The sequence below is a fragment of the Eleutherodactylus coqui genome, chromosome 12, assembly GCF_035609145.1.
Source record: "Eleutherodactylus coqui strain aEleCoq1 chromosome 12, aEleCoq1.hap1, whole genome shotgun sequence".
In the NCBI taxonomy this organism is placed as follows: domain Eukaryota; kingdom Metazoa; phylum Chordata; class Amphibia; order Anura; family Eleutherodactylidae; genus Eleutherodactylus; species Eleutherodactylus coqui.
This window is the reverse complement of record NC_089848.1, coordinates 2740715-2768408: the sequence shown is the minus strand read 5'-3', so window position 1 is coordinate 2768408 and position 27694 is coordinate 2740715. Positions and strand designations below refer to the sequence as shown.

The 27694-nt window shown below is 51.2% G+C and overlaps 1 protein-coding gene across 50 annotated transcripts in view; it reads right to left on the bottom strand.

Moving 5' to 3' along the window:
- TNS3 (tensin 3) overlaps nucleotides 1-27694 on the bottom strand; it is a 272533-nt gene that overhangs the window by 86555 nt on the left and 158284 nt on the right. For all 50 annotated transcript variants that reach the window (XR_010787362.1, XR_010787373.1, XR_010787390.1 and 47 more), the window contains one exon: nucleotides 189-1340. Coding sequence is in view for 3 of the 50 variants with exons in the window: in XM_066585403.1 (XP_066441500.1) it covers nucleotides 189-1340 (1152 nt within the window). In the remaining 47 variants the exon portion in view is untranslated. The remainder of the gene's footprint in view (nucleotides 1-188; nucleotides 1341-27694) is intronic.

Below are 27694 nucleotides of genomic sequence, written 5' to 3'. Positions count from 1 at the left end.
AACGAGGATTCCGGCAGTTATTGCAGAGTCAGCAACTAAAGCTGGTTTATAGTATGACAAGCATGATCAGCCTCACATGGCGGGATAGCTGGCCAATCTCTGGAACCATGAAGCTAACAATTCAATGACATCATAAAAATGGTGATGAAAAGTTGGAAGGTTGCTGATATTGTCCTTTAACGGCTTACCTTCTTGAAATAGCTTCCGTCTTTTCTCTGCGTCTAGAAGGGTCTGGAGGCCGCAGCCGTCCACATCAGCAGGCGGTAAGCTAGTATTTGCTGTACTAGAGTTCATCCGAGTTGGAATGGGTTCAAAAGTTGGATCCAACTCTAATATTAATTTATTGAGTTGCTCAATAGACTGGTCAATATCCAAGGTTGGAGAAGATGGTATGTCTTCACTCTGTACCTCCAGCCCATTGGGTGTAGGTAATGCATGCCTGTTAGCTTCAGGATCCATGTCCTGAGCAGAACTGGACACACTTCTCTGACCCACACCTCTATGAGATGCAGAAGACGCTTTAGGGACATCCGGTGTGTTCGATGAAGAGGAGTCCGGTGAGGCGTGGAGAAGGAAACGACTTTCATTATCGCCATAGCGGTAATGCTGGGAACTGACCATTTGCTGTTGGCGTACCCACGTCTGAGTAGAGTAATTGCTCTGTATATAGGGGGGAGGTTGTGCTGTTGGCTGTTGGACTTGCTTTGGTTCATGAATGGTGTATGATCGTTCATACATATGGTCAATGCCAATACCCAAGTCAGGCACAAAGTGATGGTTGTGTTCATCTCCGGTGTCAGACAGCAGGGAGTTCTGGCTGCTCTTATGGCAGCTGAAGTTGCCCAGATTGTTGGACTGTTGGCCTTCTGACGATGACAGAGTACCGATGCTGTCCACACTGTGTAAATCATGGTTTGGCATTTCGTCGTCTAGAATATCAGTTTCCCTTTCTTTGAGTTTAGTGTTCCCATTGACATGGATCTGCGCCGGTACGACGTGCCGCGTGCCACCATACTTGTTGTGAGCATCGGTCATATCCTTCCGTGGGCTTGTAGGGTTATTCACCCCAAACCCACTTAGAAGTTGATCCAGTTCTGCTTTTTCTTTTGGACTCAGACCTAGTTTGCTTCTTGATCCAAGCTTTTCTTCAGTTCTCTCGGTCCTAACAGAAGCCGTGGAGTGTCCAGAATCACTGCTGACTGATAACGTGTGATCGCTGTGATCAGGACTGCTCGTCAGGGGAACCTCAGGCTTGATGACTGTAACTGACCCATCGGAAAGACTTTTCTTTCTGACTTTTGCATACAAGCTTCCATCCAGAGGTCCCTGGGTGTGCGGCACTGGAACAACAACAACAAGGAGTTAACACATTGCTGAAGGTTAGCATTTTAACTTCATTTTTATGTATCATACTTCATACGGTTTTCATGACCTCAGCCTGCAGTTATTGAAGGGGTAACACTTTGGAAGCAGCGGACCATGCTGCACAAACATTAAAGGTGGCCTCACGTGGTCCTCTGCCGCTCTACTCACTGTTACAGAGGACATCACAGGGACACATGACCACTCCTGTTTGTCAGTGACATCATCACTTTAGCAGGAAGTAGACGACCTGTCGGCCGCAGATGCCCAACAGGCCGTCCCAGCAATGTTTGTGCTTTTACTCCGGAACGATCCTTGCCAAGTGGCTGGAGTCGGAGTAGTCCGGGGATCTTCCTGCCCGCCGCCTCCATTCACAGGTCATCGACTGCCTATTAAACGGGCCGATCCGTTGTACGCTTTTTATACATACAGAAACTGAACTAAGTTATTGTTTGTCGCGCATATATTTAGGCAGAATCGTCAGATTCTCGCCGATCGAGGGATTCTGTAAAAGGGCCCGCAGCCCTCTAATTCTGCACCAACCAAATGCATCAGAAAGGGTAGTCAAGGGAAAAGCCTGACTGGTAATGATAGGGAGCAGCAGCTGACAGCAGGGAGTACGGAAACCCACAGTACATCCCCTGCAAATTAAGAAAAGGTAATTGGCCCTTGCTTAGATCTAGGGCCAATTACTTTAAACAATTGATTTCAATGAGAGCTGCGCCTCTACACAGGGGTCAGAGAAGCAGCGTCCGCCCACCCCGTGTAGGGTCACTGACTGTAAAACCCACTTATGGGTTAATCAAGTGGTGGCGAAACTATGGCACGCAGAGCCCTCCCTGCTGGCATGCATCACCATCGGCCGCTCACCACATTAGTGAATGCCTGCAAGGGGGGGGGGTTGGCAATGACTGCTGGGGGGGACACTTACCACTAAGGGGGCATTATTACTGCTGGGGGAGCATTATTACAGCTGGGGTGGGTATTATTACTGCTGGGGGACCGCTGGGGGGGGGGCCATTATTACTGCTGGGGGACCGCTGGGGGGCATTATTACTGCTGGGGGACCGCTGGGGGGGGCATTATTACTGCTGGGGGACCGCTGAGGGGGGCATTATTACTGCTGGGGGACCGCTGGGGTGGGTATTATTACTGCTGGGGGACCGCTGGGGGGGGCCATTATTACTGCTGGGGGACCGCTGGGGGGGGGGGGGCATTATTACTGCTGGGGGACCGCTGGGGGGGGGCATTATTACTGCTGGGGGACCGCTGGGGTTTGTCACTATTATTACTGCTGGGGGACCGCTGGGGGTTGTCACTATTATTACTGGTGGACTGTTGTCACTATTATTACTGCTGGGGAACTGCTGGGGGGCTGTCACTGTTATTACTGCTGGGGGGCCTTTGGGGGCTGTCACTATTATTACAGCTGGGAGGCCTCTGGGGGGGGGGATGTCACTATTATTACTGCTGGGGGGTGTCACTATTATTACTGCTGTGGAACTGCTGGGGGGCTGTCACTGTTATTACAGCTGGGAGGCCTCTGGGGGGGGGGATGTCACTATTATTACTGCTGGGGCGTGTCACCATTATTACTGCTGGGGGGTGTCACTATTATTACTGCTGGGGGGGCCACTGGAGGGGTGTCACTGTTATTACTGCTGGGGGGCCGTTAGGGGCTGTCCCTATTATTACTGCTGGTGGGCCGTTGGGGGCTGTCACTGTTATTACTGCTGGGGGGCCGTTGGGGGCTGTCACTGTTATTACTGCTGGGGGGCCGCTGGGGGGGGTGTCACTTATAACTGCTGGGGAACTGCTGGGGGGCTGTCACTGTTATTACTTCTGGGGAACTGCTGGGGGGCTGTCCCTATTATTACTGCTGGGTGGCCTTTGGGGGTTATCCCTATTATTACTGCTGGTGGGCCGTTGGGGGCTGTCACTGTTATTACTGCTGGGGGGCCGCTGGGGCGGTGTCACTACTATTCATGCTGGGGACCGCTGGGGGGGGTCACTATTTTTACTGCTTGAGGGGTGTCACTATTTTTACTGCTTGAGGGGTGTCACTATTATTACTGCTGGGGGGTGTTACTATAATTACTGCTTGGGGCCACTGGGGAGCTGTCACTATTATTACTGCTAGGGGGCAGGTGTCACTATTATTACTGCTGGGGGCCGCTGGGGGGTGTCACTATTATTACTGCTGGAGGGGTGTCACTATTATTACTGCTGGGGGGGGACACTATTATACTGGGGGCCGCTGTGGGATATCACTATTATTGCTGTGGGGGGTTACTATTATTTCTGGGGGGGGGGGGGGGGTGTAGCTAATACCGCTGGAGTAGGTTTACGTGTGGTGGAAATGGGCAGGGCCACTTCAAAATAGACAGTGTGCCAATTTTGACTGCTTTTTGGATGAGGAAATGCTGCAGAATTTTCCAGACATTCCCGCTGAGGACGTTCTGCAGTATTTCCACATCCAAAAAGCAGTTAAGATCTGCACCCGGTCCATTTTGAAGCGGCCCTGTCCTTTTTAGAACTATGGGGGTAAAATCATACGTTGTGATAAGCCCCGCCCCTTGACGTGTTGGCACTTTGCGATAAATAAGGGGGTTTTGGGTTGCAGTTTGGGCACTCAGTCTCTAAAAGGTTCGCAATCACTGGGTTAATCCATTGAGCCCTGTAGCATGTATAGCATAAATAGCAGGACAGTGAGAGAATGGGGGAGGTGGGGAATATTACACACTGAGCCATTTGCAAACTGACGTTAGTGGTTTAAGGGATCCTTGAGCCCCCCTCGCTCATTTCCCTGCAATTGTTACCCCTGCAACCCCTATTGCTATGTCACTGCTCAGTGAGGGTAGGAAAACCTGTGTCTGTACACTTGAACATTGGCAAGTCCAGTCAGTGCTTAATATTTGTCTTGGGGGTCCTGACAAATTGCCTAGCTTGTCCTCCCCCACAACAATGGCCCCGGGTGAGCATGAAAACCAAAGTGCAGTTTATCGATTTCTGTGCGGGAAGGGGAATATCACAATTAAGAGCTTCAGTTTCAGCCATATAAACAACCAGGCCTGAAACCTCAGCAAAGGAACCAGGAACGGCTATTAAGTTTGGGATGGAGGCCTGAGGCCTGGTGTTGGCAAGGAGGACATTATTTGCATAGGGACTTTCTTTATATTCTCTTCATCCTAGTGTGACGCGCATAATCTTGGTTCTAGATCTGAGAAGGTGGGCTAAGGGCTCCATGGTCAAAGCAAAGAGGACAGGGGGCAACGCTGTCATGTGCCGTGGCTCAGGGCTGGATACAGCAGGAAGGACCACCGTAAACGCCACATGTATGCCGGCCTTCCTGAGGACTGGGAAAAGATCCTCCCGATTATATATTGCTCATATAGCCAGTGAGATTCTATGGGAATTAGAGACGTGGATAAGCTTCAAGATTTTCCTGACATTATCCGGCACATGTAAAGAAATTGGGTGATAGGTCTTAAGGGATGTGTGGTCCTTATTTAGCTTCAAGTTAAGAGTTTTGTGAGCCTCTAAGAACTTGTCCAGAACTCCTCTACTAGAGAAGATGTCATTATAAACCTCAGTCAGAGGTCGGCAGAGAATGGAGGAATTTCTTATAGGAAACTGTCCAGACCAGGCACTTTGCCTAACTTAAGACTTAACAGTCTCTACCTTCTCTTCAATCTATAGGTTGGTTGAGGTGTGACACTTGTCCTGTGGTACGTTGGAAGGTAATATTTCTCAAGACGTTGTAGCTGGCAGACGGGGACTTTTGGGGTTTAAGTGTATACAGAGTTCTAGAGAAGTCATACAAGGTTTTGGCGATCTTATCTGGGTTGAATGTGCATTGCCCATTAGGAGATCGAATTGAATCTATGGCGTTGATCTGCTGTCTCGGCTGTTATTGGCTACCAGAAGCTTATCAGGTTTGTCTCAGGTCTAAAGCATACAGAGTGAGTCCATGGGATGGCCTTTTTGACTGCAGAGGTATACAAAAGATTGAGCTGCATTGTAATGTCCCTAATCTCCTTCCTCAAGGCTAAATGAGGTCCCTGCTGGTTTGCCATTTCATGGAGAGCTAATTGCCGCTACAGTACCTGCGGATCCTCCTTGTTTTGGGATGCAATCTGAGAGATCTGACCTCTCATGAAAGCCTTATGGGCCAACATACCCATATGGGCTGCGAGTCTGCAATTCTACTTAGACTGAAGTAGGAAGTAAGCCGTCCGGGGATCAATGAAAGGGTTATAGAATCTTTAAAGACAGCTTCATTAAGTCGAAAGGTGGGTTGGGATGATGCGTAAAAAGGCCCGTGCCATGTCATGGTGAGACCAGGCACAGGGTATATGCCAACAAGCCTGCGTAAAGACCAGCAACCAATCAGTGCGGCAGCAAACGTATGTGGGGCTGAATAGAACGAATATCCTCTATGAGAGCCATCAAGGCGTCAGCTACTGCCAAGTCTCTTTATTTGGAACACAGTAGTATCGGGAACGGACAACATGCAATCCACATTAGGGGAAAGGATCACGTTAAAGTTCCCCGTCCAATATATGGTTGCTCTTTGATACATTTGGAGTTTGACGACTAAAAGGATAAAAGTTGTTTGAAGCGGTTGGCGACCGGGGTGGATGAATTACTCTAACAATCTGCTGATCATAAAGGGAGCCATGTAGAATGACAAATCTGTCCTGGAAGTCCGACGCAGCCGTACCAACCAAAGGAGGAAAGGAATTCTGTACAAGAATCGCCCCCCTGGTGTTTCTTAGGAGCCGTGGATGAATACACTGGAGAATACTGGGATGGAAGTGCTTTGGGGCGGAGGGATTAGAGAAGTGGCTCTCCTGGGGACCAATACGATCAGCTCTTAATTTGAGGTACTGCTGCCTTACCTCTCAAGTGGCGAATTAAACCCTCAACATAATGGGAGAGAATAACCATACTTTGCGTTGAAGAAAAACTAATGCATCCTGGGCAACAAATTAAGTTCCCTACACCTTTTCTGAGAAGTTTGGTTCTTGTCACATTCCACGGCTTTTGTAGCTTGTCTTTGCACTCCTATGTTGTCCATGTCTTCCTGTAGATGAAGTCTCTAGAACCGATCACAGTATCCCAGATGTGTCCCCAGAGCTCTATACAGCGGATCACAATCTCCCTCTTTCCACTGGTCATACATCTAACTATTGCCTGCTGCCTGGCCGCACTGCGGACTCATTCTGAAGCTGTCAGAAAGCAGAACCCCTAAATAACCATCTGTTGTCCAACTTCTCCGCAAAGCGGAATTTGTGCCCACGATTCTCAAAGTTGGTATGTTAGGTGAATAGTGCATTCCCCCTGGTGGCAGGGGTTACTGAAGGCCTTTGACCCAGGCTTGGCAACCATATAAACTAAAGAATCAAACTAGCTAATTTACCGTAAATGGCAGTGTACTCCATCTCTATGGGAAAGGCTGTTCTGACAGGAGATAATAGCATGGTGATGGCAACTATGTAGAAGGTGAAAGGACTGCATCCCGCTGAAGTCTGAAGAAGGACCCGCTCCAGAACATCACTGTTGTATCTTGTGAAACGTGAGGATGTCAACAGAAGCAGATTTATTCAATGCCGAACAGGACTGTGGGGAGGCTTCCTGGTGAAGAAATAAACTAAGGCTGGGCTCACACGCACGGATTTGAATTGCGGTCTCCACGATCGCCGTCCATGCGTATCATACGCGGGCATGGACTTTCGCCTCCTGACTTGCAAGCAGGAACTGCAGATTCTGTAAGCGGGAAAACCCCCACCCCAGCATGCTCTATTTTACCGCACGTACAGGCTCCATTAATTACTGTGGATGCGTTCGATCTACAGCGCAGACATTGCGTATGGACGCCGATTCGTACGCACATTGCTAGGAGACGAGAGAAGAGATAGTAAAAAGACATCAGGAATTTGTGGGCAGACAACGCAGGACGAAGTCAGGGGAACAGCGCCCCATCCAGACTGTCCGCAACCGCCGCTTATCCTTCTGGGATCTTCCTCCACAAGAAGAAGGGTTTATATTACTTCCAGCCGAGCCGAGAGAGCAGCATCCAGTCCTGAAGGCGGTCAGAACATCTCACCACGATGGCACAAGAGAATGTCGCCCGAGCGATAGAAAGGTGTTTCCAACTTTCTGATGCCATTCCCTGCTGCTTTCCTTCTTCTGCGGGGACGATATGCTGTCCTTGTATGTACATCTACGCGGAAAACCGAGTGCATACATGATCAAGTGACAAGAGGGCATCCGCTACGTCTAGAGGAAAGAAGCTTCCATCACCAACATAGGAGGGGGTTCTTTACTGTAAGAGCAGTGAGACTGTGGAACTCTCTGCCTGAGGACGTGGTGATGGCAGGATCCATAGAGGAGGTTAAGAGGGACTAGATGTCCTAACATACTAGGTTACTGTATGCAATTGGCTTCTGCAATCATACTCCGGTCTCCCGCTGCGGATGTCCGCTCATGGAATCTGACCTGTTGGTCTGAGCTCGGCCCAAGAGCAAATGTACAACCTTTCAGAGATGTAATATGGAGACATAGTACGCGGGGTGAGAGCATCAGAAGAGATGTTACATCTTGTGCGTTGCTCTCCGTTCTTCATTTGCTAACCTGCCTGGAGAAGGAACGTCGGCGGTCTGAAAGCTCCTAAATAGATGCCTCCGCTTGGCCAATAAAGGGAGCGTCTTTGGTTATTTATCATCACTGAGACCCCGGACTGAAAAGTTAATGACGTTAAATTCCTTTTACATGTAATTTACAAAGAATGAATGGCTTAAACAGGAGTGTGAGGGCTGCAGTCACACCGCGTGTAGCGGGTTCACCTGTTACATACATGTAGAGCGCTCCTTCTACAATATCAGCGGCTCCATCCACTGTTGGACCATTTTACTTCAACTTAAAAAAAGCAACCAGAAGCCTAAAGAGCTGATTAGTAGTCCAGCCCGACTCACCACCTAGTGGTCAAGCAAGTGGACTACGACTGAGCCGTCTGCATTGGGCAGCGGCTGGCAGAGAACATGGATTATGGGCTTTTTTTCAGCCATGAAATTTCTAGGTTTCTATATAAAACAGTCCCCCCCCCCCCGCCCCCCCCATGTTATACCGTCCGATCTGCCGGCATTCAGATTACTACCGCCTGTACAATCCAGCATGGCAGATGAAACATTTTCCACGTCCCGTTTCTTAGTTAGTGGTCATTTACACAAACAAAAAATAGTCAAATAAGCATTACAAATCTGGCATGGGCCCTCAAGCCTTGGCTCCGGGCCTCGGGGTCAGGACGGTTCTTGCATCCCCATCACACAGATGTTGAATGCAGCCGTCTCCAAAAGAAATCCCCACATAAAAGAAGGAAATGCGATTGATCCACTCGAACTCGGAGCCTCGGTCTTCAGACTACAGAACACAACGCTTCATGGACTCGCGGAAAGACAGAGCTTGTGACATGCAGAACCACATGAAGCCCACCCTACATGGTGCCCCCTAGTGGTGCACACGGGGCCCAATCAGTACTGCTGGAGTGGAGGAAGGTTTATTACTTGGAATGTCAAACAGAAGTCAATTAAAGAGAAGCAGCAACAGAGCCGCAGTAAGTGGGGAAGGCGCTTCTTCTGGAAGTCTGCCCCTTACTTCATGGCTGTTGTTAGAGCCGGTCGGTTTTGCACAGAATCCTCACTAGTGGTTCTACATGTCGGACATTTGGTGTTCAATAGGAATGAAGCAGCAGAATGACTGCATTCATCTCATTTATACCATAGTGATTTGGGGGGTCAACGCAGCCCGCTTCAGTGAGAGACGATCTCAGGTAAAGCCATCATACACGGGACGACTATCTGGATGGCCCTAACGAGCGACCAATGTAAGTAACAGTCGTTCCCTGGAAACACCAACGGGGAGAGGAGCAAGAAATAGTCAGCTCACCCACAATAGTCACTGGGTAACTATCCTCCGGTGTAAACGGGCAATCATTTGCCTTTCAACGACTAGCCAGTCACTCGGTAGGGAGGCGCCGCAGCCACTGCCAAAATGAGCAAGTAAACAATCGTTCCGTGTAGAAGTACACAAAAACAGTCATTCATGGAGCGACTACTCAGATGATCGAGGTCCCGGGGAACGCCGCCCTACGTTAGTTCTGTAGGAAATGTAGATTTTCAAAAACAATCTAGTGGGGAAGAAGAAAGCGGCCTTCTAGAAATTTAGACATCTAGAAGCTTCTCATCAAGAGGCAGCTTAGTAAATGGCTGCATCACTAAAGTGCCGGCTGGTCTGCAGACACCCAGCGGTAGAGGCCAGAGCCACCAGCCCCCCATTTATGACAGCTAGGCACGCCAGCCCCCCATTTATGACAGCTAGGCACGCCAGCCCCCCATTTATGACAGCTAGGCACGCCAGCCCCCCATTTATGACAGCTAGGCACGCCAGCCCCCCATTTATGACAGCTAGGCACGCCAGCCCCCCATTTATGACAGGTAGGCACGCCAGCCCCCCATTTATGACAGCTAGGCACGCCAGCCCCCCATTTATGACAGCTAGGCACGCCAGCCCCCCATTTATGACAGCTAGGCACGCCAGCCCCCCATTTATGACAGGTAGGCATGCCAGCCCCCCATTTATGACAGCTAGGCACGCCAGCCCCCCATTTATGACAGGTAGGCACGCCAGCACCCATTTATGACAGCTAGGCACGCCAGCCCCCCATTTATGACAGCTAGGCACACCAGCCCCCCATTTATGACAGCTAGGCATGCCAGCCCCCCATTTATGACAGCTAGGCACGCCAGCCCCCCATTTATGACAGCTAGGCACGGCATTAGCCTTCTTTTCTCATTGCTGGTTTTAGCCCATTGCCATTGTCTCCTTGCAGTTATGACAACTGAGACTCAACTCTTTGGCTTGTGGCAAACTAACTTCTCAAGTGGAGCTGCAGTGAAAAGGATGGAGAAGACCGCAGACAAGACAAGTAATGAGGAATGAAGCTGGAGAGACGGCCCGGTACATGACGGTAGTGACACATCTAGGTACACCGCCGCAGTACGACACCAAGACCACAAGAGGCGGCCAGCAGCACCCGAAGACGAGGACCACAACTGCACGTCCGACGGTCCCAGAAAGACACGATGATTAAAGTAACACCTCCCAAATGTTACAAATGTTACAGCAAAGTCAATCTGATAATTGCTACTAATTGCGTTCCTCAACTGCGGAGAAACGAGATGCAGGAAAACAACAATATGTGAAAGTGGCCAAAACCTGCCGGCATCTGATGGCCAAACGCCTGAAGGATCAACGATACAAATGTAACTTCTGCATATTTGGGGTCTAAAACAACAGAAGACAGAAAAGAAAGGAAAGGAACGGCGGCGGCTGCATCTACGGGGCCACAACTGCTCATTAGTGGGTCTCATCTCCATAGTAAACAAGGTTTCAGAATTCTACAATAGTCCGTGCTGTGACTTTATATAAAAGGCATCACTGACTGTATAGCGGGACATGATGTTACACGTGTAAGCAGCTGCTCCGTATGCAGAGCCCACCACGGACACGGGATGTGACACGTGTAAGCAGCTGCTCTGTATGCAGAGCCCACCACGGACACGGGATGTTACACGTGTAAGCAGCTGCTCTGTATGTGAGCCCACCACGGACACGGGATGTGACACGTGTAAGCAGCTGCTCTGCATGTTGAGCCCACCACGAACATGGGATGTTACACAGGTAAGCAGCTGCTCCGTATGCAGAGCCCACCACGGACATGGGATGTTACACGTGTAAGCAGCTGCTCTGTATGTTGAGCCCACCATGAACATGGGATGTTACACAGGTAAGCAGCTGCTCCGTATGCAGAGCCCACCACGGACACGGGATGTGACACATGTAAGCAGCTGCTCTGTATGCAGAGCCCACCACGGACACGGGATGTTACACGTGTAAGCAGCTGCTCTGCATGTTGAGCCCACCACGAACATGGGATGTTACACAGGTAAGCAGCTGCTCCGTATGCAGAGCCCACCACGGACACGGGATGTTACACAGGTAAGCAGCTGCTCTGTATGCGGAGCCCACCACGGACACGGGATGTTACACATGTAAGCAGCTGCTCTGTATGCGGAGCCCACCACGGACACGGGATGTTACACGTGTAAGCAGCTGCTCTGTATGTGAGCCCACCACGGACACGGGATGTTACACGTGTAAGCAGCTGCTCTGCATGTGGAGTCCACCACGGACACGGGATGTTACACGTGTAAGCAGCTGCTCTGTATGTTGAGCCCACCACGGACACGGGATGTTACACAGGTAAGCAGCTGCTCTGTATGTTAAGCCCACCACGGACACGGGATGTTACACGTGTAAGCAGCTGCTCTGTATGTTGAGCCCACCACGGACACGGGATGTTACATGGGTAAGCAGCTGCTCTGTATGTGGAGCCCACCACGGACACGGGATGTTACACGTGTAAGCAGCTGCTCTGTATGTGGAGCCCACCACGGACACGGGATGTTACACGTGTAAGCAGCTGCTCTGTATGTGGAGCCCACCACGGACACGGGATGTTACACGTGTAAGCAGCTGCTCTGTATGTGAGCCCACCACGGACATGGAATGTTACACGTGTAAGCAGCTGCTCTGTATGTGAGCCCACCACGGACATGGAATGTTACACGTGTAAGCAGCTGCTCTGTATGTGAGCCCACCACGGACACGGGATGTTACACGTGTAAGCAGCTGCTCTGTATGTGGAGCCCACCACGGACACGGGATGTTACACGTGTAAGCAGCTGCTCTGTATGTGAGCCCACCACGGACATGGAATGTTACACGTGTAAGCAGCTGCTCTGTATGTGAGCCCACCACGGACATGGAATGTTACACGTGTAAGCAGCTGCTCTGTATGTGAGCCCACCACGGACACGGGATGTTACACGTGTAAGCAGCTGCTCTGTATGTGGAGCCCACCACGGACATGGGATGTTACACATGTAAGCAGCTGCTCTGTATGTGAGCCCACCACGGACACGGGATGTTACACGTGTAAGCAGCTGCTCTGTATGTGAGCCCACCACGGACACGGGATGTTACACGTGTAAGCAGCTGCTCTGTATGTGGAGCCCACCACGGACATGGGATGTTACACATGTAAGCAGCTGCTCTGTATGTGAGCCCACCACGGACACGGGATGTTACACATGTAAGCAGCTGCTCTGTATGTGAGCCCACCACGGACACGGGATGTTACATGGGTAAGCAGCTGCTCTGTATGTGGAGCCCACCACGGACACGGGATGTTACACGTGTAAGCAGCTGCTCTGTATGTGGAGCCCACCACGGACACGGGATGTTACACGTGTAAGCAGCTGCTCTGTATGTGGAGCCCACCACGGACACGGGATGTTACACGTGTAAGCAGCTGCTCTGTATGTGAGCCCACCACGGACATGGAATGTTACACGTGTAAGCAGCTGCTCTGTATGTGAGCCCACCACGGACATGGAATGTTACACGTGTAAGCAGCTGCTCTGTATGTGAGCCCACCACGGACACGGGATGTTACACGTGTAAGCAGCTGCTCTGTATGTGGAGCCCACCACGGACACGGGATGTTACACGTGTAAGCAGCTGCTCTGTATGTGAGCCCACCACGGACATGGAATGTTACACGTGTAAGCAGCTGCTCTGTATGTGAGCCCACCACGGACATGGAATGTTACACGTGTAAGCAGCTGCTCTGTATGTGAGCCCACCACGGACACGGGATGTTACACGTGTAAGCAGCTGCTCTGTATGTGGAGCCCACCACGGACATGGGATGTTACACATGTAAGCAGCTGCTCTGTATGTGAGCCCACCACGGACACGGGATGTTACACGTGTAAGCAGCTGCTCTGTATGTGAGCCCACCACAGACACGGGATGTTACACGTGTAAGCAGCTGCCCTGTATGTGGAGCCCACCACGGACACGGGATGTTACACGTGTAAGCAGCTGCTCTGTATGTGGAGCCCACCACAGACACGGGATGTTACACATGTTAGCAGCTGCTCTGCATGTTGAGCCCACCACGGACACGAGATGTTACACGTGTAAGCAGCTGCTCTGCATGTTGAGCCCACCACGGACACGAGATGTTACACGTGTAAGCAGCTGCTCTGTATGTGAGCCCACCACAGATACGGGATGTTACACGTGTAAGCAGCTGCTCTGTATGTGAGCCCACCACGGACACGGGATGTTACATGTGTAAGCAGCTGCTCTGTATGTGGAGCCGACCACGGACACGGGATGTTACACATGTAAGCAGCTGCTCTGTATGTGGAGCCCACCACGGACACGGGATGTTACACATGTAAGCAGCTGCTCTGTATGTGGAGCCCACCACGGACACGGGATGTTACACGTGTAAGCAGCTGCTCTGTATGTGGAGCCCACCACGGACACGGGATGTTACACGTGTAAGCAGCTGCTCTGTATGTGAGCCCACCACGGACACGGGCCATGTTCCCATCTGTATTGAAATTCCAATGGCAACATGTAAGCAGGAAGGACCTCCAGGAATGTTGTAAGTCATTAAAGCTCCATCAATGATTTACAGCCCCTCCTGTCCAGCCCAAAGCTGCAGACCTTTATAGGCTACATGCAAGATACCAACTACTCCAGGAGGCCATTCTGTGCTCTCCGGATCGAGGGCAGAAACGATCAGCAACTTCAAGATACACAACCAAGGCAGATGAATGCCGACCCCGCAGCGCTGCAGCAGCTGAGCCATAAGAGGGACATGATGGAATCTATGGATAACAATGCCGCCCCTATTATGGCAGCAGTAGACACACAGACAACACATACAAACAAGGCGACACAACTCCTCAAATACCTGGAGCAGAATCCCCTTCTCTCTGCCTCAGAACCTCTTTGATGCCCCCAGCGATCCCCTTTCCACTCATTCACCACTTGTGAGAACAGTCAGACAGGAGCCAGCGAGGCAGACCCATCCCCGCAGACGGCAGAGACCCCCGGCCCGCAGCCCAGACCCCCGAGAATCTGCAAGATGTGCTCAGCCTGCAGCTTACCTTCCCAGTGCCGAGACGTCTTAGAACTGTACAGAAAGTAAACAGGAAGGCGGAGAGAAGAAAACTAATCAGATTCACTGAAATAGGAACTCTTGGAACAGAAAAGTAGAAAGGGGGAGGTGAGGGGCGCCAGGAGAAATGGGAAAGTGAGCTTGTAAGCTATTTCATTCAGCAGGCTCCGCCTCTGCCAGATATGTCAGTTAACCATGTGAATGCCTTTCCTATGATGTTCCAGAACATGGGATAAAAAGTTACCCTCCCCCTCCCGGCCGAACACTAAATAAGGCGGCGTGTACCACGTTACGTCGTCACTAAGGACCATATTAAAGTCATCTCATGATCCCCCAACACGTCCCGCTACAAGCTGCCCCCCATACTACATTGTAGAAGGATACAGCTGGTAAGCAAAACAATGTATCCAAATGTATCCTGTGATGCAGCAACGCCGCTGATTGGCCGAATGTATCAGACAACGGGGCTGGAGTGCAAACCTGAAAGATCTGTGCTGTAGAGACCTTGGGCGGCTACAGGAATGGCCGACAGGGCCCCCAATGGTGGCACAGGCAGTGGCCCCCAAAACACATACATTTGGGGGGTTTAGCTTCAGAATGATAAGAAGGCTGATGCCATCCTAATACCCCCACCTCTGCGGACGGCATTTCTCACAACAGCCATCTGTAGCATCTCAGAAATATTAGAACACAAGCCTAATATCAGGGCCCGGCCACCACCCGGATGGAGCCGCAGCGATAAGGACATGATGGATTAGCGGGGTAATGACAGGGCGCTCACATGCACTCAGGCAGTAAGCATACCTTGGGGTCTAACCTGTCCGGCAGCAGCGCACCTATTCTACAGGTATCTGCAGCCATCCATACAGAAGACATTGAGCGGCCCGTAGAGCCGGCGCGGCCGGAGCCCGCCATAAGGGAGCGCGGAAAGATCCAGAAGTGAAGACAAATACAACACTTATTTTTCTCTTATAACACCAATATTTGAATGTTTCCGGCTGAACAGTCACCGCCACAAGAGGAAACCCTCGGATCGTCCTGCGCTCCTCTTGGGTCAGGAAGCGTAGCGTTCCTCTGTTAGGCCGGTCTCATACGACCAAATCTGAACTGCGGATTCCACGAGCGTCTGACCCGCGGATCCATCAAATACATTGATTTGCGCAGATCCGATCACATTAGCCGGATGGACTTGTACTCTTTAACCGCGGAATCCGCAAAATAGAGTGGATATACCGCAGCCCAAACACAATCACCAGGCGTATGTGCGGCAGCATCCGCATCATCACTAAGCAACGGCGCTGGAAATATAAACAAGGGCGTACCGTGCATGACCGCCTGCGTGAGGCTGCCGCCATGCGCAGTACAATTCCGTGGCCATACACCCCAGGCTCACGGCTTTAATCCACTGTAGGCCTCCGGCAGCGGATCCCACTTACAGCCATGTGAACCCGGCCTTAAAGGAGCGCACCTAGAAGGTGTGAGGAGACTTATAAGGCCATGCATGCTCCTCTGGAAGATATGCCAATAGTGATGGAACACAACCTCCACATGGCTCCTCTTTATGACAGCAGAGTCCAGGAGCCTCCAGACTTCCATATAGGTCACTGGGCGCCCCTGGATATATCCATATACACCTCACCTTACACTGCAGCTTCTCACTGAAGTTTATACCTTAGTAAAGGCCCATTTAGACACAACGATTATCGCTCAAAACGATCATCATTGCGTGTATCTGCACGGACATCCTGCAGTTTACGGTAAGCCGTCGCTCATCGTTGTCTTACGGCGTGCTGACCATGAGCCTCATCAGGGAGTCACAGCGGGATACAGCTGATACTATTGGTTCATCCCGCTCCCTGATGACAGGCGGCGTATGAAGAACTGAGCGGTCCAGCTGTGTCCTTCATACCCCCTTTGGAGCGCTCAGCTGTATAAGAGCCGGGCGCTCCGAGCAGAGGACAGCTGAATGCAGAAGACAAGCGATAAGCGTTCTGTCTAAATGGGCCTTTAACCCGTCAGCCAGTATAACGTGCAGGGAAACAGACTTCAAGCTGCACATTTGGATACACACTTAGTTCAAAGAAATTCCAGAAAATGTCCACAAACCAGTCATTTGCCCACAATGAGATGCTGGGTTCGGCTGACTGCCCCTCTAGTAGTCAGCTGTATTTTTTTTTTGCATTTTCTAGAGTCTGCAGTCATTTTGCGTCCCCCCTCTCTCAGCTAGTAGGCGCACCCATAAATCATGGGGGCCCATAGCACAACACAGTGTTAGGCCTTGCCACCCCAGGCCCCTATCTGATGACTGAATCCTGATTATGCCATCACCCTCACACTGCTCTTACCCCCGACTGACGCTAATCTAAGCAGCTGCACAGAATGTCCGAAAGCAGTCGCTGATCACTAGGTAAAAGCCCCCCGGCACACGGAAGGATATGGCTTCCCAGCGCAGAACAGTCGCCAATGATTATTCGGAGAAAGGAGACAGGGCCGCACATCCCGGGCACACCCTGCAGCCACTGCCCAGCCGGCTTACATGGTAGGCACGCCACTTCAGGCCAGGCTCACTGTAGGCTGTTCCCCTATTGGCTGGGACTGGTGGATGGTCCTAATGGCCTCTTGTAGTCCTCTGCTGCTGTGGCATTCTACCTCGTCATCACGGTCACCACTACCCGGCTACTCTTCCAACCTCCTGGGATATTCTGGCTCCTTGGATCCTCATTGCCGTTGGACTCCCCAGCCCAGGCTTAATAGACCAATCCTACCGTTACATGGCAGAAAGCCTTCAGCGCAACGCTTCGCTGCCGCGGCACCAAGTGGCTGGGCATTTCTCAAGCCTATGGTGTTGAGTAGGTGAGAGTGTCTGGCTTCATGTTCCAATGACCCTTCCCAGGCTTGCCATGACATTGTAAAGTACATTAAGAACCAGCAAGAATACATTAGTTGTGTTTCAAATGTATAAAAAGGAACAAACATTCAACAACGTGCGTATGTTTACAATAACCAAGGCGAAACGCCCAGAGGACTGCAGTGTAGCATTACGAGGGGCAGCTGCTGACGAGTCCAGAGACACCGGGGCATGGGGCGAGAACCTGCGAGAACCTGCGAGAACCTGCTCCTCCTCGCCTGAACACTACCAGTCCGCCGTCTTGATGCTCCGTGAATCCTCGCAGCCAGCAGGATTGGGCTAACTAGAATGTCGGATACGGCGTATTCATGGGCTCGGCTACCAACATGGAACGTAGTTGCAAACACCAGTCATGCTCTCTATTAAAGACCACAACTGGGCAGGAGCCTCATAGGTCATGCAGCTGGTAGACCTCCAGGTGCCATAGCAATCCATCGGGGCCCCGCTATCACATTGTGGGGGTCTGATGGGTGACAGAGGGCGCATCCTCACTCTGCCAGCCTTTTACATGCAAAGGGTTAAACAGCGGTTTGTTCAATCCCTGCTCTTAGACCAAGCGCCAGGCTGTCACCCGTCAGCCGAGCACCCGCTCGCCTCCTTAGTATGCAAGACCCGCGCCATGCCATGCTACTCATGCAGCTGCCATCAAAAAACGGCACTGAAGAATAAAGCCCCTTAACGGATGCTGTCGAAAGACGTATGGGCGGCCGTAAAGGGGTTAAACAAGTTACCATCATTTAGGCAGAGGTTCTTGCCCCGTTTGCAGGTCCATCATGTCAGAATGGTTTGGACTTCCGTCACCCCTGAAGGGTAGTAAACGTAACATTAACGGATATTTCAGCTGTAACCGTAAGAACAGAAGGGGTTAAACGAGCGCGCGACTAATTTGAAAGGTAGCAACACCTGAGAGAGGCGGGTGTCCACGGGTAGGTGGCTGCGGGAGAGGAGGGATCACAGCGGCTCTCCTGCCCTCCATACCGTTAACCCCTTAGTGACGCAGCATATTTGGAATCTAAAGGACACAATGATTTGGGGGATTTCCATCTCCCCTTCACAAAAGCCGTAACCCTTTAATGTTTCTGTCGACGCGGTTGTACGAGGGCCCGCCCCTTCGCGGTAGCTTTTATTTTTACAATTTTTGGTACATGCAATGTATTGTATAACTCAGTAATTTGGGGGAAGAAAACGTCAATCCGGCTTTTTTTTTAAACAATGTTAATCATGCAGCAGAAATGGCAAATCGACCGATCGCCGCGACGCCACAATTACCGACGGACGTTTAGGCCGTCTCCACGTTTGCACCATTAAACCCCTTTGTTTGGATTTTGTTTTTTACGTAATGGCATTCCAAGTCCCATAAGTTTATTTTTCCATGGACGGAGCTGTGAGCTGCAGGTTTGTATGGGCATCACTTTGGGGTACAGATGGCTTTTTTGATCATTTATTGCATTTTTGGGGGGACGCAAAATGAACAAAAGCATTGTGCCGCGCAGGATAAACAGTGTGTTTACATTTATTGTACTTGTCGTTACGGAAACAATGATACCAAATAGGAGTTTGGGGGTTTTTTTCATATAAGAAGTGAAAGTGTGCAAAAAAGGGTTATTTTTTTTCTTCTTTTTTTGCTCCATTTTTTTATGTCCTTGTTGGTGACTTGAACCAGAAAAGCTGTGAATGTCCTGCAATGCGTTATCGCCAGTGTCTGGTGTCCAGTTGCCATGGCAACTCATCAACCCTCCGCAATCACATAGAGGGCCGATGATGTCACACAGGAAGAGCGCTCCCCCTGTGAACCACTTATGTGCCGCGGTCTACATTGATCACAGCATGTAAGGGGGTCAGCAGTGGGGATCAGTCCCTTGGCATTAAGGGGTTAAGTTATGGACTTCGTGCACACCAGGTGATCAGCTTGGCTGTATTTATTGAAGTATTTGTAGACCTTGTACTTGTTGTACTTTACGTCTTCTGGAACAATCCTTCACATCCCCACCTATTGGAATGGCAGCCACATTACGAGCCGACAGGTTGGACACTGGCTCATAGGGTGGCTACCATGCCAACAGTTGGTGGCTCATTGGCATGGCTTTCCCCAGGGGGCACTGTACGGCCTACAGTAGGCTCACACGCAGCCCGCACCCCTCTGTTGGGTAATAGTCTTATTTGTACAGATTCTCTATCATGTCTTGACTATATCATTACATTGGAGAATGATGCCAAGTTACAGTAATAGATCCTGGCAGCTGAGGGGTTAATACACCTCGTCAGTCCCTTCAGATCTGTCAAGGTATCTAATTGGTGGCAATAGGTCGGCTAATAGTTTGGGCTGCAGTTACTCCATCAGTTTTGCTCAGCAATGAAAATGCCCTGCAGATGGCTTCTAGGTGGATACATTGTGGTTCCAGGCCCGATGGATATGGTGATGGCGGGATACAGCCCATCCAACAGTCACACCCTGCCATGACCATAAGAGTCGGTTACATCCAAGAGAACCTCCATAGGGGACGAGCAGCGCTAGATTATCAGCCACTCGTGGCAATCATCACTAGGACACCCAACGGAGAAGAACCAGGCGGCTGTCAGGCCACTCCATGGTGACTCCTGTTTACTGTGAATGGAGGGGCGGCTGGAAGGACCCCCGGTCACTTGGACTATCACAGGCGTTGATCCGTGGGACGGCTGCTGGGACTTCTACGCCCGACCTTCAGCCTTTGATCACATTTGGCGCAGCGACACAAAGCCCGGCATACAGCATTTCATCCACACAGTCTCATAAAGGCACTCGGGGAAATGGACACATTGCCCAACTGTGCAGCATGCATGGCATATTAGGGGGACCCCCAACACTGCGCTGTCTTCCTGGCGCTCCAGTTCGACCTACAACTAAACAGAATTACCTTTACTGACTGGTGATGGAACCAACTAGAAGGACGGCCATTTTGGACTTCATAATAAAAAGGATCCGGCGGGGGTCACCTGGGAAATGGTGGCCGTAACAGCGGGGGTTTCACGCTAAACACAGCCATTATTTAGGCAGAGCCGTGCTCACTGTCAGGAGTCGGAGGTTTATCCGTAACGCGTCCCGCTCCCGTCACGGCCGTATTGTTCGGGTAAGATACCATTGTCCCGGTCATAGATATTGTGAAATCACTGGGCTGATACTAGAGTGACTGACGGGAGGGCAGGGCGTAGGGTCACGGGGCCACAAAAATACGGAACAAAACCGAAATGAGCTCAGAGACGCCCCGAACCCCAAAAACAAAGATTGGGAAACCAGATACTAAGTGGAAGTCTAAAATATGACACTGTGAGGGACAGTGCGACTCATAGCAAAGGCGGATTATAGTGGGGCTGACCGGGGCCCGCGGCCGCCCACATCACCCGCTATAATCCACTAGTGAGCGGCGTCATACTAGTCCGCAGGTACACAGGCCACTAGTATCGGTCAGGCCGGCTTCAACCAGCGCAGCCACACTACCAATATCCAATAATGCACTTAGTGTTGTGTCGCCCACCGACGCCGCTGCAGCCGTACATATCACACGTGTGAACATAAGCATGCGATCTGCAGTGGCATTGCATGGGTTCAGCCGTCACTGGACAATTCCTGACACGGGAAGGCCTGTCCTTTAGACTTCGCTGAGGCTCATTGTTCGTACCATTAAAAGGTCTTCACACGTCTCGCTGCACCCTTAAACCCCAGAACAGTCCTACCAGGACCTCCTGGTGACCTTTTGTGGAGATGAAGGCTGGTATGGGGTGTAACCGAGCTATCACTTGGCTGATGTGCAGCTCTGGGGTCTCCATGGCTCACTCGCTTCCCTAATGCCGGTGGCAGTGCGCTTCATCTTTAGCAGTTTTTCCTCTTCATTTACACTTTTTACAATATGCCCCCCCCCCCCCGGCTTCCCGCTAATGGTGATGTGGAACAGTCAGCCCGCCATGCACTTCCTTGCAGCGGCTGTTGCAGTGACAGAGCAATATATGGCGATACGAATGACTGTCCACGCGGGAACGACCGCTCGTCCACAAAGACGGAGACATTGTACAGATCGGATCAGTAAGGGGGAGTATCAGCGGTTTGGCACGCAGACCCCGCCAATGACTTACTATACAGGGTCACTCAAAAAGAAGAAGATTTGGGGTTTAAACGACAAGAACCGGGTCCACAACCCACACATCACGGGGGAGGGGAGGGTGCGCCGTTCTTCATGGCAGCGCAGCGAGTTCCAGGTTCTGCCGCATGCACCCACATGTCCATCAGTCGTGGGGGGCGACTAGTGCTTGTCTGTTTGCATATGCAGCCAAGTTCGACACATTTGCTGCTCCACTCGTACATCTGCTTGTGACAAGAATTCCCTCTGTACTCGGACAATGGCGTCACATTGAGTAAACCCGATCACGCAGCCATTTCTCCTGCGGCGGCGCCACTTTCCTATAAACAAGAAGCTGCGCTGCCGCCGGAGATGGAACTTACTGGTGAGAACCCCTCCTGCCGTCAGTGATGTGTGGATTGTGGCCCCCCTTTGTAATTAATCCCCAAATCTGCTCCTTCTTGGGTGACCCCGTGTGTAAGAATACAGTAAATTAAGACACGCTAGGAGTCGTCGCTTTGACTTTCTAATAGAGCGCTAGAAAGGTCCTGCCCAGACTTAGGACATGACGTTCCGGCTACCTGCAGCCACCGCCATCGCACACGCCTGCAGACTGAACATCCCGGCAGGCGGCCGTACCCCCGATGCAGAGATACAAGGTAACCACTGAATGCCACATGGAGTTTACACAGGTGCACAAGTCCCGATGCCAGCCACTCACACCCCGACCACATCCGTGGGCGACCTCCATCCGGGACTTACCAGCAAGAAGGCCATCTCTAATCTGACATCACATAGGCTTGACCACGGTGGTCAAAATGCTGCAGGGCAGAGAAATAGTCATTAGCAGCCTGCTCTTGTAAGTGGGCATCACTGTGCACAGGGCCGCAGGATCTGAAGGGGAGTCAGTCTGCAGCCACTACATACAGTGACCGGCAGGGGCCGCAGAAGCCAAGCAGTGCCCAATGTAAACCCTTTACAGAGCAGCCATTGCTCAGAATATTGGTGCCCACTTCTCGTGCGCTCCCGGAGATCAGCATGGGTTCAGGACGGATTTTAGGGCGCTCATGTTTAAACATTCAGAGCCTCAAAAAAAATTGCCCAATTGGCTGATAAGTGGGCAAGACAGAAAAAAAAACTACCCCCCCCCCCCCCCCTCGAAACCTCCTGCCAGACCAGTCCTGGAGGCCGCTGAGGCAGCCGCAGTGCTTCATCCTTAGCCAATCACTAACCCCAACTTCTAGGACAGAAGCCATGGGGACAGACCGAGGGGACGTTTGTAAGACCAGGATTTAAAACACAGGAAAAAACCTTCTTATTAACCCCCCCCCCCCCTTCCCTCCCCACGCACACAAAAACTTGACCCCTTTTGCTCTCCGCTGATGAGCGCTCGCCGCCCTCACGGAACGCCATTTATTTTTCTCCCCAACAGTCAGGTGACAATTGGAAAAGATGTCACTTTATTGTAGATTGTGAATTTATGTCTCATGTAAATATATGGAAGGCAGAACTTGGCCGCCATTACTGCCTTTGTAACCCCTTAGATACATCCCCTTTATGTTCCAGCGGTCATCACTTTTTCCGTCAATGCGCTTGTATGACGAGTTTTAGTTTTTATAGGAACCAATTTCTGCTACTTATGATGTAGGGAATCCCTTTTTTTACTGGGGGGCGTTGGGCTATTTCAGCAGCTTTTTGGATTTGTTTTCCTGGCGCTCCCCGTGTGCTGGGAGTACGAGGTTACCTTCATTCTAAATTTAGAGAGGTTTTATGTCGTTTTATCACTTTTGCACAATTAACCCTTTTTTCCCCTCACAAGCACTGAGCGCCGCCCTCCAAGGCTGCAGCACTTTTATTTCTCGTCAGGCTGTATTTTGTGGGACAACTTGTAGTTTTTTTTCGGACCGTTTTTAGGTATATGTGATTTTTTACATTTTTTTATTCCCGTTTGGAATGTTTGTCTTCTTTTAATGAGCTTTTCGGAGTGTCCAATGCTGGATGAGTATGTGATGTATTATGGCGCGGCTTGTTAGGAATGGGGCCAAACCAAATCCGGACGGCTCGTTCGTTTTTACTTTTTCAATATTTAAAGCTTGAGTAAGACGGTAAAAAGTTTATGTTTTTTGTAAAGCCCTTTAGATGCCACGGTCAGCGATGACTGCAACCTCTGCAGGTTAAATGCAGCAGAGGCCTGATCAGAGGGGCAAGTCCTCCTCACTCCTCCTCTTTCCTGAAGAAACCTCACATGCGACAATCAGAGAGCAAATCTGCTGCAGGAGGTCTGTCACAAAAGTGTTTTTATAGCCCCATTATACGCGGTAACAAACTTTACAACTGTGCCTCTCACACACCGCGCACAAAAAGGATCAAAGCATGCGCCGTCTTGGCGTGTATTACGCACACATACGTGCCAAGATAGTGTATGGAGATTTTCGGCATGCAGCAAGTACCAAATGCACTGCATACTGCTGCGCGCTCCCATGCGGGAGATTCCCCCTCACGGCGCACAGGGAAAACCTGCTCGTCAGAGTGAGCCATGAATAGTGCAGGGATGAGAACATTGAAAATTCCTGTGACCCTCACCCCAGGACAGGGAGACCGACAAGAGGATCAGAGATCTTCTCTCCCCTCCCTCTCTCCTTTACACACCAACTGAAATTCAGTATTCCCAACCCCACTTCAAATGGCTGTAGCTCCAGTTCTGTAAGGTCTACCAACATACTTTTAATGTCATTTTAGAGCAAAGAATCTTTCTCTTCAAGCGACTCCAATTGCATCTCGTAGACCTCAAGGAACTGGAACTACAGCACTCAAGGTTGAACGATCTCAATTTACCCCAAAACAGGAAAGTCATTTTGCTGCGGAACGCACGGAGCTCCTTCTGACCTGCCAGGGATAAGGAAGCCGTCCTCAAATACCTCTTTATACAAATAAGAGTTTTTCATAGTTTTCTTATTTCTCAGCATCACTTTTAAAACTAAAATGAAACTCTGCACAACTCAGACATCTGCGAGGTGAAGTCATCCCAGCAGCTGCAGTTTATTACTAAAGCCAAAATTAGAAGAAATTCTGCTTAACATCCCAAGAAGAGACCTGAGGCCCTGACCTGCCGTCCAGCTCGAGGGGGCCCTGACCCGCCGTCCAGCTCGAGGGGGCCCTGACCCGCCGTCCAGCTCGAGGGGGCCCTGACCCGCCGTCCAGCTCGAGGGGGCCCTGACCCGCCGTCCAGCTCGAGGGGGCCCTGACCCGCCGTCCAGCTCGAGGGGGCCCTGACCCGCCGTCCCAGCTCGAGGGGGCCCTGACCCGCCGTCCAGCTCGAGGGGGCCCTGACCCGCCGTCCAGCTCGAGGGGGCCCTGACCCCGCCGTCCAGCTCGAGGGGGCCCTGACCCGCCGTCCAGCTCGAGGGGGCCCCTGACCCGCCGTCCAGCTCGAGGGGGCCCTGACCCGCCGTCCAGCTCGAGGGGGCCCTGACCCGCCGTCCAGCTCGAGGGGGCCCTGACCCGCCGTCCAGCTCGAGGGATTAGCAGTTCTATTGAGGTTGGATTATTTGAGATGGAGAAGGGGTGGACAGGCAGAGAAATACAGTCATCAAGACCGTATCAAACGTATCACAGATATTAGAGGGACATAGTAGGGAATATCTGTGGGCTGTACAACATTCATCAAGGTGGACTATGCCTCATCTAACAGGTCCTCGGCGTCTCCCGCAGGCCCTCGGCGTCTCCCGCAGGCCCCCAGTATCTGTTGTCATGGCCTGAATCTTCTCACTGGTTTATGTGATGTAGAACTGTTTGGTAGGACAGAATAGGGGTCTCCATCTAGGAGCGATGTGAATGCGAGGAGCCACCAGGAGGCGCTGTACTGACTAGTTGTACAAGTTTCTAAGTCAGGAGGTTTTTACCTTAGGAGGATATACGTCCAGAGTGAAGGGAAGGGATACACCAAAATATCTGCTAATTAGTCGCCACAAGCGCTTTAGGCCGGGCTCACACGGGTGGGTTAGGATTGCAGATTCCGTATTTGCCATCCGCGCGGGAGATCCGTGGTAAAATGCAGGCATTAAAAGGAATGCATTTTTGCTTTTTCGCTTATATTCGCAGATACAAATTGCGTATTCTGAGAGTCGAAGAGTCGCACCGCGCTCTATTCTGCCGCGGCATCCGTGTGGACAGTCTCTATTGAAGTCAATGGAGGCCGTCCGTGCCGTTGCCCATATGCAATTAACATTGTGTATGAGCTGCGGTGCGGGTGCCCACGTCACCACCAAGTGACGGCACGGAAAATACAAACAAAACGATTGTGCCCAGTGTACCACCGTGGTCATTCGCAATACAGTAATAGCAGGCACGCGGGGGCGCCGGCGGGCTCACACATGGAGGCCGCTGCAGGGCTCACTATTCCACAGCCACAATAGAAGAATTGTATGTAAATTGTGTTCACTTTGGTGGGCGCCATATAATACCCTATGAAGTTTCTTGCCAGCCATTCTGATAGCGAGCGTCCAGGGAAGAGTAACGGCCGGGTCCCGTTCCCACCCAGTCAGACTTGATTTATAAAACTAGCGGGTAGGTTGTGTCCATGTTGTACAAACGGCAACAAAAATGGCCTGATAACGTTATTCTATGGGTCGGCGGCGTCGTCATCATCACATGCCATCACTGGTGGTCGAGCATGATTGCATTCCAAGTATAGGGGCTTAGTGGTGGGTCCATAGAGGACTAGAGAGACCTATTCTTGATCCACAGGCTCTTTCGCTGTGGGGACATCAGTTTCAGCGTCCAGATGTACCTGACCGCAGGGTGGTGACCCCCTCTGGATGCAGGGTGGTGACCCCTGTGGATACAAGGTGGTGACCCCTCTGGATGCAGGGTGGTGACCCCTCTGGATGCAGGGTGGTGACCCCTCTGGATGCAGGGTGGTGGACCCCTCTGGATGCAGGTGGTGACCCCTCTTGGATGCAGGGTGGTGACCCCTTGATCACTCCTGCAGTATGATGTCATACCATAGCATTTCATTATATTGCGACCTGACAGGCAATCAAGCCACGCAATCTGCAATGGCAGCACTGGGGCCTTTCAGAAGGCCCCTGGCTGCCATGGCAACTGCACAGCAACCTGCGATCTTATCACAGGGGGTAGTGCAGGACCCTCGATCATCAGTCGGGGCATTTAAATACCGCTGTCAGAATTAATGGCGACATTTTAAGGGTTAACAGCTTTGATGAGCGGCGCTGCTCATTGGAGCTGTTGCGGACAGCTGCTGGCTGTAAGAAGCCCCGCGGTCCCCCTTAATACATACCCCAAACCTGCAGGATGTAACTGAATATCCTGTAGTGTTAAGGGGTTTAAACGGCACATACAGCTTTTGAAGTGGCTTGGCTAACTACAGACGGCCAGGCCAAAGAAGGAGAAACCTCAGATGGGGGCAAGTCAATACTTCACATGCCACAATCAACAGCAGCCCCATTATAAACAACACAATGGATATGCCTGTCTCCATAACAACACATAGTGAGTACCAGTACGGGGAGGGGGCGAAAAACATGGAAGCCAAGGAAGAGGAACCACCTGAATGAAGGTCACCTTCCCAATCAAAGAAAGTCTCGGGAATCGCCCTTAATTAGGTCTCTGACAGCAGCGGGGTATGATTCCATTATACTAGAGTCTACGGATCGTGGGAAATCAATCCCACATAGGGGCTTGGAAATTAAAGCGAAGAGCAATTCATTTTGGCGCAGATCTCGGTGGGCTACAGTATAGCATCTCTGACAAATTAGCATTTACTCGGAGGCCTGAAAGTGCGCCAAACTTGTCCAGCAAGTCCATAAGGTGCGGAAAGGAAGTAAGAGGCTTAGAGTAAGGAAGAGGTCTTCAGCAAACAGATTCCCTTCTAATGTTTCCTGCCCCTACGGTCCTGAAATGGGCTCTACTGAAAGCCAAGCCTCAATGGCCAAGGCAAATAAGGCTGCCTGTCCACGCGCGTTGCGGTATGCTGCGGCAGATCGCTGCCCGGGAGCAGGAGCCGGCAGACGGATCTCCGCTGTCAGCCTGACAGATAGGCTGACCGCAGAAAATCACGGCAAATCGCAGCATGCTGCAAATTGCCAGCGGCGAGCGGAGAATTACAATCATTCCTCCGCTCGTGGACGGGGGGGGGGGGGGGCGCTCTCCATAGCAACGCTATGGAGAGCTTTCACTGCGTTCCCCGCGGCCGGATTATCGCCTACAGGA